Here is a 12,089-nt window from a genome sequence, read left to right as displayed (position 1 = left end):
GATTTGATTTCTTCCAGTTGATGTTGATACCCAGGTCTTCCAACAGGTGGGTGACCTGCTGAATCTGTTAGATCAAGAGTTCTTTGCTGTGACTGACCAGGAGCCAGTCGTCGAAGTATAGATAAAGCACCATCTTCTGTGTTCTTAGGCAAGCTACCACCACTGCCATCACCTTGGTGAAGACTCCTGGCGTCGTTGACAGACCAAACGGAAGAACCATATATTGGTATATTTGATTCCCCACTGTGAACCTGAGATATTTGCGGTGGTTCTGAATGCCTACATGGAAGTAGGCATCATTCAGGTCCAATGTTGCCGCCCACGTTCCCTGAACTAAGAATGGCAGAATAAATTGTAGTGTCATCACTCTGAACTTTCTGGTCAGTATATAACAATTCAGACCCCGTAAGTCCATAATCGCCTGGATTCCGCCATCTTTCTTTGGAATCTGAAAATACCGGGAATAAAACCGGAAAGTCTGCCTTCCCACTGCACTGGAGCAATTGCTTGCTTCTCTAGTAGCACTTTGACCTCCTCCTCTAACACTTTTGTGGCAGGTGTGAACTTCAGCCCTGAAAACGGAGGCTTGGTCTCGAACTCCAATGCATATCCCATCTGTACTATTCGTAAGACCCACCGGTCTGATATTATGTTGTGCCACGCTTGGGCATGGCTTGCCAGTTTGGTGGTATTCCTGGCAACTACAGGACCGGTGGTAGTGGTCCCGGATAAGTTGGCTTTCAAAGGTGTTAACAGGCCAACAATTTTGGTGGTTGGATGTACAAGTACATGCAGTGAGTGAACATTTCCGTCAAATGCTTTGTTTAGGAGTGTCCTTAGTTTGACGTGTCGCATTTCGTTTTGTTCTCTGATTATACCCCTTTGATCGTTGATAGGGTCAGTAGTGCTTTTTGAACTCCTTCCTGTCCTGGTACTTATTGCCCCACTGACGATAGTAAGAGCGGCCCGTCGACGCAATACCAGCTGTACCAGAGGATGACGTGAAGGTACGTGCCGTAAACTGAGACTTTTTAAAAGGTCTCCATTGAAGTATCCGTTTCCTCATGGAAAAGTCCCTTTCCATCATACGCTAGAGATTCCACCCTGTCCCTCATGTCTTGTTGGAGTGCGGTGGAACGGAGCCAGGCATGCCTGCGCATGCTTACAGCCGTCACCATCATGCGGGATTCTGTCTCAGCTAAATGTTTAAAGGCGCTCAACTGCTGCCTTGTTACAGCCGTCGTTTTCTCATAGGTTTCATGAAACTTCCACTGAAACTCTTCAGGCGTCATAGAGGTAGAGTCTTGTAAAAGGGCATCCCACAACAAGTGGCTATATCTGGCCATGCAGGCAGCATAGTAAGCAATTCGAATCGCGAGACTAGCAGTACTGTAAACTTTCCTTCCCATTACGTCTATCTTCCGGCCCTCCTTATCTGCAGGTGTTGTGTGGCACCGACCACCCTTGGACGTAGAGGCGCAATCGACGACCAATGAATTAGGCACTGGATGGCAGAGCAAGTAAGCATTGTCTTCCTCTGCAATCCTATACAAATTCTCAAGGCGCTTTGACGTTGGCATTGTAACATTCATGGCTTCCCATGCCATCTTGGCCGCCTTACTGATGGCTGGAATCATAGTCAGTGCAACCAGATGAGAAACCTTAGACCATCTCATGTTGTATACTGGGTCTACCTCGTCCGCATCTGGGGATTTCAGTTCCATTCCCAGAGCCTCCGCGATATCCCATATAAGGGTGTGATATGTCTTTAATTCCTCTGTTGGAGAGGTGGAAAGCCTAGGGGGCATGTCCGACGGCGGATCTGACCTCCGACTCACGTCTTCGTCATCAGATCCAGAACTCACATCCGAATCCTCTCCCATATCATAGCCACCCAGTGAGGAAGGTGGTTCCGAAGGTGGTGGTGTTGGCTTTCTCTTGCCACTTGGTTTCTCCAGAGGCCGCCTGGCCGATTGCTGGATTTCAGGCAGTTGTTGGAGGTTTGGTTGCATGACAACCGCCTGACACTGTGGCAGCACAACTCTTGGTGGAGGCTGAGGCTGTAACTGTAGTTGTACAACCGGTTCTTGTGGCTGCATAGCAAGTGGTTGTGGCCGTGGTTGAAGTTCCATAGCAGGTGGCTGTGGTTGTGGCTGTAGTTGTAGCTGCGGCTGCAAAGTGGGTGGCTGCGGCTGTAACACAAGTAACTGTGGCTGCGGCTGAAAATTAGGTGGTTGTGCCAGCAATGGTGCCACATCCTGTGACTGTGCAGAGGGTACCTGCAGTGATCTCCAGCGGAGGTATTCAGCATAGTCATCCAGTAAAGTGTGGCGGAATCCGAAAGTGTACGTAGGTTGTACCAAAGGTTGCAGCACATTCTGTTGCAGGAGCACAGTCTGGTGGTCCAGAGGCTGCCCTGATGTTGGGGCAGGCATATGCAGCTGTGATGCTTGCTGACGGGTAGGTGAATAGGAAGGGGTTTGGTGCAATCGAACAGGCTCTTCTTCATCATGGTCCTCATCGAGCCCGGCGCTCAGGAACCCATGGAAGGTGGATCCGGAAGGAGTGCTCGATGCAGAGTCCAACAAGTCATGTAACTCCACATAACCTGCTCTATCCCTCAATTCCAAGCCTGGCGTTCTAGGTGTTGAAGGGGATTGAATGGAAGTCCTTGCTGGGGACAGCAGATGCAAGACCCGTCCCGTCACCACAGACAAAAGCGGCACAGATGTCGATGTTGAAGGTTCTTTACAAAGTATGGACTGTTCTGTAGCAGTCAATCCTGAAGTCGATGCTGACTGAATCTGCGCCGTCAATGGCGAGGTCGTAGTCAATGCTGTGTTCGATGTCGAAGGAACCTGAGCCATCTACACTGAGGTCACAGGCAATGCCATGCTTGATGTCAAGCAAGCTCTTGATGCCAAGGTTGTGGTTGCCGTCAATGTCGATGTCGAAATTCCGCGATGAGAGAAACTGCGCTGTTCCGGTGCGTTCAAGGCAGACTCGTCGAGTCACCTTCAAAAGCTTGTGCCAAAGCTGGCGAAGGGGTCCGCTGTTTTCTAAACCCTGTCGCAGCCAAACTCTTGTCAGTTCCTTTTGCTTGGTGCCCATGTTCTCTGCGTTTCTCCTTTTTTGACACATCCTTGGGTCTTTAAAAAACTTCTTCTGGGCGTTTTGCGCCACTAGCCAACTCAGTTTTAGACAGCTGCTGTGCAGTTCTGCGGGCGCTCTATACAAGGGAGATCGATGTAAACTTAGCATTTGATGCCCAAGGCTCCGTCACCGATCAGGAGTCCGGTGACTCACACAGCCACGATGTAGGCGGCCGGAGTACCTCATCATATAAAGCCGCCCAAAGGCGTAACACCCTATTTTGCCGCAATTGCTTCGAGAAAGAGCAACAAATCAACATGCTGATGTATTGTGCTCCTCTCCGAGGCACATCAAACAAGCCTCATGGTGATCCGTAGACGGGAGCTTAGCTCGGCATTTTACACATCTTTAAAAGGTTGTTTTAACCTCCATTGCCCGGCAATGGTAAAATATCTTTTGTCAACCCGGTAGTCCGTCAAACGAAAGCAATCCAATGTCCATTCCAAGTCCAGCCACAAAGAAACTATCCTTCACCAAAGCAGTCCAGTAAGTACAAATCAAAATCCAAGTCCAATCCTTAGTTCAAACAAAAGTATTTCAATCCGTGAAGTATTTCAATCCGAGGAGCTACAGCTACGAGGTGCGATTGCTAAGGCGGTCGAAAAGAAACTGAGGGACAGACGCCCCAACCGCCACTATCAACGACACTGCATGTGCAGGCGGGCAGGGCGTCAGGAGGAGCTAATCAATCAGCCCGCGAGGTCCCTGCGCAGGCGCAGAACCCATTCCTTATGGCTACAATGGATCACAATCCAGATATACAAGAACCAATTCAAGTTGCACTTGTGAACGTGGCCTTTGACTTCCTTACACTTTCATACCCTTTTTGGATCAAGACCAGGACAAAGAAACGTTGTCAAGGCCACTGTCTTTGGAGGTGATTTCAGGTCACCAAATATCCCAAACTAGTACCTGCTACACCAAGCTTTATTCTCTTTCAATCAAGTAAAGGCTGAAGTAAGAGTAGAATGAGGGGGTAGGCCAAAGACAGGCAAAAGAGAAGGCAGGAGAATGCCGGGAAAGACTACTCAAAGAAAGAGACTCCTTCGTTGCGGATGGATTCTTTTAAATGTTAGGAGAGGCAATTTATAGAAAAGAAAATATAAACTGTCTTTCACAGTGTATGAGAGGACACCTCATACATGACAGGCATAAAATTATATTGCCTGTGTTCCTTGAACACCTTGGAACACCTCTAGCTCCGCCCCTGCTTAGTCTGCAAATAATCAACAGAATCTCAAAGAATCACGAAGACAGAGAGCTGATAAAGGGTGTCAAGTAGTGATGTGCACAGAACCAAGCAGGGGTGGTTCGAAGGCGGGGTGTGTGTGTCTGACTTTAAGGGTGGGGGGGTGCACTTACCCCTCCCTCCGCTTTCCTGCCAGTGCTCAGTTTTAGTAAAGTCCTTCAGGGCAGCAGCATACCTCCCTGCCGCCCGGTCTCCTCTTCGGCTGGAAGTACCTGGCCCTGCGAAGGACTTTACAAAAGCTGAGGCCAGCGGGGGGAAAGCGGAGGGAGGGGTAAGTGCACCGTCCCCCACCCTTAAGGGCCAACGTCCCGTCCCCCCCGCCTTCAAACCTCCCAGTGTCTGAACCTGTTCGGAGGCCCTTAAAAGGGCCTCTGAAGAGGTTCGTGCACATCCCTAGTGTCAAGTCCCAACCCCTTCCCAACCAACACAGGTACATAATTTTATGCTGATGGTTCACTGGCTCCAATAATGTGTAAGAACTGATATTACAAACCATTTCCCTTTGTGCATTCAAGTAAGCACAAAGGCTCTGCACTGCCCAGAGCCTATGGATGGAGCGGTCTAGAAATGTAATAAATAAATAAAAGCATACAGCTTCTTCTCCACCAAAGTCATACCTTTCACAGTCTGCTCCAGATTTTCTAAGTAAAACTTGTATTGGCTCACAAGGCCTTCCTCAAATTCTCTTAATTTCTGAGTTTCTTTTCTAACCTATGGACAAACAAAGATATGTTAGGAATATACCTTGCCATAAGCCCACCTGAGGACAAATGCAACACGTTTTAAATTGCTCATGTTGTCACCCTCTTGTTCTTTATGATACAGGAAATTCTAGAGTGACTGAAGGAAAGAATGCCCGAGAACTAATGGGGTCTCAAAGTTAGAATTTACCATCTCTCTCTCACTGCAGGAAGAACCGCTGCTTCAAACAACTGGCGTTTTAACTCTCAGATGGTAGTTTGATTTTTATTTGTTTTCAGCTTCTTACATTGTTGGAGATTCTGCATAATCAGAACTAAAGCTTCTTCCTTAGTAGATGGTTACACATCCACCACAGCTTAGCTTGCATAGAAATAAGCAGCCCCCTACTTTCCATATCTTTCAAGAAGCATTTGGGGTAAGTTCTTTTCTTTTCTTTTTAAAAGTCAAACTTTTCAGAGTCATTAATAAAAATATGTTTGTGTGGGGGGAAAGGGTAATTTAATATGAAGAGTTTTGAAAGGAAGGTTAAATTTTCAATGTTTTTGGTACCACAACTGTTGACTTTAAACAGAACTGAAAAAATGGTGGATTTTGAAAAAGTTCCAAAGGCGGACACAACAAAAATTTTATAGGTATAAACACAAAATCCATTTCTTTCTTCTATAATCCATTTTTTTTCTTCTATAAAAAAGTGAGTCTGAATCTCCCCAACTTTACCCTGAGCCACTATCAGAAGCATGTTTTCATAACTGTAACCTCACCTTTGTGTTTTTTTCCGTTTCAGTTAAAGGTCTGATTTTGTAAGATGGAGTAATGTCTTTAAATATCTCCATTAAAGAAATCATCACCAGCTTCTGTACAATCACAGCCACATTGGGATCCTGTTCCATCAGCATTGCACGCAACTCTTTCAGCTTCTTTATCTGCTCAAGGATGACATACCCATATAACACACAATGGTAAATATAGGTAAACCAATAAATTTACACATGCACTGTTATGGTAAGTTAGGAGTCACAAATAATCCACTACCATTGCTATCTTTGGAGAACACACATATACAAGCACATCAAGGGGACAATCAACTCAGGGATGTTGCACGTATTCAAATAGCTGCAATATTTGAGTACCAAGACGTTTATATATAAAATATATGTATGATAAATGGCAATATGCTCAAATTCTAGCCATCTTCCAGACCAGGCAGGAAGATGCAATTTAGTACACTTAAAGCAGAGATCAGAAAAAACTCAAAACCACAGGTTGTGAGAGGGAGCTACATCTACTAATTTACGAACGCTGAAGTCAAGAACAAGTTTCCATGATATCAACTATTTTTCAATTAAGTTTTCAAGTTCAATGGATAAAGGTTTAGGATAAAATTCTGGACTTCCCAAAACTGAAGTTACTCTCCCCAGTGGGGAGGCAGAGTATGCATGCAGCCTCACTATGAGATAAAAACATAACTGCCACACTATATTAAGTATACTTGCAACACTCTTTAGATTGAATTCTAGAGTTTCACAACTAGCCAAGGCCCTTTAGTTTTCAGATACTCTCCAAAATGCACGAATCACAGGGGCTGCATCCCCAATGGAAGATATCCAGAATCCTCACGTGCTGCATCCGTTTCTCCAGTGTTCTTGGTAAATACAAGCTTCATGATGGACACTAGACTAAAATCTCTCAGTTTGAAAACAGTTTTACCTCCTGCAATGATTTATGAGTGGACAAATCCCTACATTGATATACTGCCTGTCAGGAGGTTATAGCCCTTTGCACATCCTTCAAAAAGGATGATAAAACTATTTGGGGGTGGGGTAGGGAATCCTCTCTTTGAAGGAAGCAAGCAAAATGAATAGTACCAATCAGTGTTCTTTCTAATTTTTTTTCATCTGTGTGTGGAATAAGTTTTGTTCTGGGAGGCAGTAACAAGGCAGTGTGTGCACACATGCATTCAAAGTGGGGCCTTCCTGATCCAACCTGAGCGGGATCTAAAATTTACTGAGCGGACATCAAAAAACTTGTGAACACGTGCATGTGCGCACACCTTAGAGGGAACACTGGTACCAATTTAATCTATATGTAACCATTTAAAACAGTATCCACTAGTAAAGTTGTAAACAGAGCCTGAGAAGGGAATCATCACTTCCAATCCAGAAATAAAGCCCAGAAAAATATGCTAAGGTACTTTGGATTGATTTATTTCTTAAAGATGGCCAATTGGAAAGCAGATCTAACATGACCTACATTGTTTTCTGGATCAGACAGGATGGTGGACGCCAAAACAGCGATGTGTATCTTCTTATCTTGCAATTTCTTTTTCCTCTGAACTAACAGTTCTTCAGGAGTGAGCACAGGTAAGGGTTCTTCAGGGGCTGGTGATGAAGAAACACAGAGTTAAAGCTTGTCCACGGAGTAACTTATTTAAATCTTGCATGTGTGTTTGGGTGTGTGGCACCTCCTGCACTGTGAAGCTGGCAAAGAAGGGCATCTGGGAGGGAATGGACAATCTATTGCTGTTAGATTTGTCAAACGCTTATTCTAAGCCAGTGGCTGAAAATTACTTTTAGTTGGCTGCAATGTGTTTTTCTTTCAGTTGGGTTCAGCAGAGACATTCAAATAATCATTCAGGATTCTGCAGTACTTTGAGAGCAAACATCTGTAAACTGCTTTGGAGCAATTCACAGCCTTAGGAGAATTATCTTACATCATCTTTCCAGCAATTCACAAATTAACATCAACCTCAAAGTGTCCTCTGAACAAATAAGCGATTTATACTAAAGAATCCCAAGAGGAACAACACTATCTGAATGAAAATTCAATTATAATTTCTGCTGTCCAGGTGATTTTTGGAAGAAAAATAATCATCACCTTGTGCCACTTCCATTTCTTCTTCTACGTCCTTCTCTTCATCCTCCTCTTCAATCTTGACAACTGTGTGTGTGAGAAAGAGAGAGACCTTTAAAAATTCAACACCACTCACCAGCACTCCAGATCTTAAACCAACTGACTGCTGGGTTTGGCTAGCTCATTTGTGCCTCACCTGGTTTTTCCATGGTTTGTGGAATAATTCTACATTTATCTTTAATGGGAAGCAGATGGATAAGTTCTTTTTCAGGTTCTGCCTGCATGCGCCTTGGCATCTTCTCATATTTCTCAATCACACTCTCATTTTTACGTTTCTTGGCATGAACAGGTTCACTAAAGAATGAAAGACTCATCAGTTCATCAGGTTTACCCATGGGTGATTTAACCACATCTAAATTTAAAAATATCAAATTGATTAATTTAAACTATCAAATTGATTAAGCGGACTGTGCAAGTACCTTTATATTGAAAACATATTTTGAATGTTGATAGTTTCTCCAGAATGCTTCTAATAGGCTTTTAAAAAATTAAAATAGAGGGGCCAACTACACTAAGGACCTTTGGAGATGCTACAGTTAGCAGTGGAGAGCTGTCACTCAGCTACAAGGAAGATGCCACCATAACAAGCACTTCAATTGCAATTTTCCACAAATTGCCAATCCAAGTTACCAGAAAGCCAAGGTTCTTTCCTAGCAAGTGCCATTTGTGGATAGTGGTTCCAGTAGCATCAGTGGTACCTGTGAAACCACTGCAGGGTGCAGTGAAGTCCCTCCACCATCTCCCAAGTCACTGAAAATGCACCACCAATTTTGAATGTCTATCCCTACTAGGGATGTGCACAAATCCATTTGGACGCCCTTTTAAGGGCCTCCAAACCAGTTCGAATGACCAGCTGTTTGGCCAGTTCAAAGGTGGGTCCTGACTTTAAGGGCAGGGAGGGTGCACTTACCCTCCACTTCCCCCCTGCCAGCGCTCCATTTGGAAAGGCTCCTTCGGGGTGGCAGCATACCTCTCTGCCACCCTGTCTCCTCTTTGCCTGGAAGCAGCATGCAGGGCATGCGCCCAATGTGCTCCCATGCGCCGAGTACTTCCTGGTACTTCTGGGCAAAGAGGAGATGGGGTGGCAGGGAGGTATGCTGCCACCCTGAAGGAGCCTTTCCAAACGGAGCGCTGGTGGCGGGAATGCTTTCCGGAGGAAGGGGTATGTGCTCCCTCCCCCACCCTTAAATTCAGACCCCCCACCCCGCCTTCGAACTTCCCCCACCCAGTTCCATGCACTTCCCTAATCCCCACCCCATTTTTAAAACTGCGAAACTGTTTACTTCTCACACACCAAGCACACACTTCTTAGCTTTTAAAAACAAACAAAAAGACCCTACTAAACTCCTCAACAAGGCTAGTCCAACCCCCTCCTATTGGATGGCTGGGGATAGTAAATTGCTATGGGAAAGCAATAAATCCTATAGGTAACGAGATTGCTCTGTCAAGTCCCTTAGTGTTTGTGATCTCACACAGAGACCACCACACAATTTTAATATGAACACTGAATTCTAAGCTGCACATATATGTACATCAATGGTAAACCAAGTCTCAACAAAAAAACCTGTATTAACAACTGTTAAACGACTGACTGCTGTCTGTTTTGCAAACACCTACCTGGAAGACAGATCTCGTGTTATAAAAGATGCCTTCTGAGCCAGATCTTCCATTAATTTCAGGTCATCTTCATCCATCATGTCAAGGGGGAGAGCTTCCTCCTCCTCTTCCTCCCTTTCTGATGAAGCAAATGAAAGCACAGCAACACACTCAGAGAGATTACACACACACACACACACACACACACACACACCTGCAATTAATATAGATTAAAACACTTTTTTCCATTTTGGTTCTTGTACTGGGGCCAACAAATGCAACTATTTCACACTACCATAGTTTGATGGTGGTGGAGGAAGTAACTATAAAATGAGATTGCTTTCCCATAAACTTTGAGCACACATGGATTTAGTTAAATTTCAGAATCCAATCCTATTTTACTACCCCTGCATTACTCTCAAGATACCACTAATATAGTCAAGCCATCTTTAGGATACATTCTTTCTCCACTTCTGTGTGGGTGGGTGAATGAATGAATGAATTAATAGCTTTATTATGATAAATGATCAGTTATATATACAAACAGATATATACATTCAGATAAGAAGTAAATTATACAGAATACACCAACACAAAAACCTCATGCAACATCTAAAAAGAAGGGCTGGAGGTTAACTGTTGATGGATCTTAACAGTAGCTAAACAAAATTTGGCAACCTGCAAGGTGGTGGAAGATTTATCTGCAAGGAGGAGTGTGGTGCAAAATTCAGCAATCTGGCCGGGCAAGCGTGATAGCAAGAGAGAAATAAGACTGCACTGGCTATCATTATAAAAAGGACAAGAGAGCAGCACAAGAGAGGGTGGACACATTCAACCTCACTTGAGCCACAGGGGCATAGTGTGTATGTGTGTGGGTGAGTGGGAATTAAAAGCCATATATTGATCCTTCAGATTCACACCATCAGCCTGGCTATTATTCTGCCTTTTCTGAATGATGTTGGGTTCAGTTCACAAGCAGAATGCCTAGTCTGCAAAGAGGACACTCACAAAAAGGCTGAAACAGACTAGCTCCCTCTGTTTGGACTTAGCAGCCAGTCCTGCTGAAATGGTAAGGCAAAATCTGAAAACTAGCCTGTGGTCTACTGGGGGGTGGAGAAGATGTGTGAGCTTGCCAAGAAGTTGTTCCAGATCTTTGCCTAGAGATTCAGCCCCTATGCGATCCACATCTTTGCATGATTGATGTTTAGTCTATGACGGCATACGGAGTTCTGTCATTTAGCAGCAGGGATGCTGAGGGCACTGATCACTAGCCTACAACGCTTCCATGGCCACATTCCACATGTCTTTTTGAATTGTGATGGTTCCACCAGCCAATGAAAGTTATTCTTACAGCAACAACATATGGCAGTCTGAATGTTGGAAAAAATGTAAAGCAAAATAAGAAGCACTTTCTTGAAAGACAATAACACCACTTCCTATTTGTAGCCTGTATTTGAGGGGCCTCTACCCATGTTCATTTTTTAAATGAGCATGTGTACAAACACTTCTATGCACACACAGTGTCATACCTGAGGAATGATGTCTGGATCCCATGTAATAAATTAAGCAACTGTGCTTAAAAATATGAGCATGTGTACAAACACTTCTATGCACACACAGTGTCATACCTGAGGAATGATGTCTGGATCCCATGTAATAAATTAAGCAACTGTGCATTTTTGCATTATAAACTCATAATGCAAAAATATCTCCCAGCTGGCATCCGCTCCTCAGCTTCCATCATAGTTTTTAGAAAACAAGTTAAAACTTGCAGCTTGGTGGCTCTTCACTCAGGCTTTTATATGAGAGTACAGTATTTACTGCTGCTGCTTTGTGTTTGTGTGTTACTGTTTTATATAGGTTTTTAAACTTTTAAATATATATAATATTTATATTTAATATCTGTACTTTTTGTATTTGAATTGTGAATTGTTTGAATTATATTGTAAACCACTTTGGGATTATTTTAATGAAAAGCGGTATAGAAAAAAACAAACAAACAATAAATAATATTGAAAAACCATAATAAATTTTATAATTATTTTTAACTCTCTCTCTCTCTCTCTCTCTATATATATATATATATAAATAAAACCACAATCAGACAGTTTGTTACTAATATCTACCCTAAGCCCACAGATGGGTTAGAAACGGGGTGAGTCAGATAATTGCTATCAGCAATGTTAGCTAAACAGAACCTCCATGTTGTTTAGAGGCAGAGGCAGTATACATCTGAATTCCAGGTCCTCCAGACAAACAAAAAGGGTAAGCTCTTGCATTCATACCCTGCTGGTAAGTTTCTCAGAAGCATCCAGCTGGCTTGTCAGAAACAAAACACTGGAGAGCTAAGCCTTTGGTCCCACCCAGCCGGGCTTTTCTGGATAGTCTACCACAATTCTTATATAGTTAAATCTAAATAAATATACAGCACAGACACAGTCTCATCTTGAAAATTAATATTCAGGGATGCTAAATGGTA

The 12,089-nt window shown here is 43.7% G+C and overlaps 1 protein-coding gene across 1 annotated transcript in view; it reads right to left on the bottom strand.

The window, feature by feature from the left end:
* The window catches only part of NOC3L (NOC3 like DNA replication regulator), a 30,804-nt gene that overhangs the window by 15,735 nt on the left and 2,980 nt on the right, over positions 1 to 12,089 (bottom strand). The window contains exons 3-8 of the mRNA XM_053305935.1: positions 9,632 to 9,749; positions 8,151 to 8,308; positions 7,979 to 8,041; positions 7,355 to 7,482; positions 5,866 to 6,027; positions 5,020 to 5,113 (exon numbers count right to left, since the gene is read on the bottom strand). Of these exons, the coding sequence (XP_053161910.1) occupies positions 5,020 to 5,113; positions 5,866 to 6,027; positions 7,355 to 7,482; positions 7,979 to 8,041; positions 8,151 to 8,308; positions 9,632 to 9,749 (723 nt within the window). The remainder of the gene's footprint in view (positions 1 to 5,019; positions 5,114 to 5,865; positions 6,028 to 7,354; positions 7,483 to 7,978; positions 8,042 to 8,150; positions 8,309 to 9,631; positions 9,750 to 12,089) is intronic.

The sequence above is a fragment of the Hemicordylus capensis genome, chromosome 3 (assembly GCF_027244095.1).
Source record: "Hemicordylus capensis ecotype Gifberg chromosome 3, rHemCap1.1.pri, whole genome shotgun sequence".
NCBI classification, from domain to species: domain Eukaryota; kingdom Metazoa; phylum Chordata; class Lepidosauria; order Squamata; family Cordylidae; genus Hemicordylus; species Hemicordylus capensis.
This window is presented reverse-complemented; position numbering and strand designations above follow the sequence as displayed.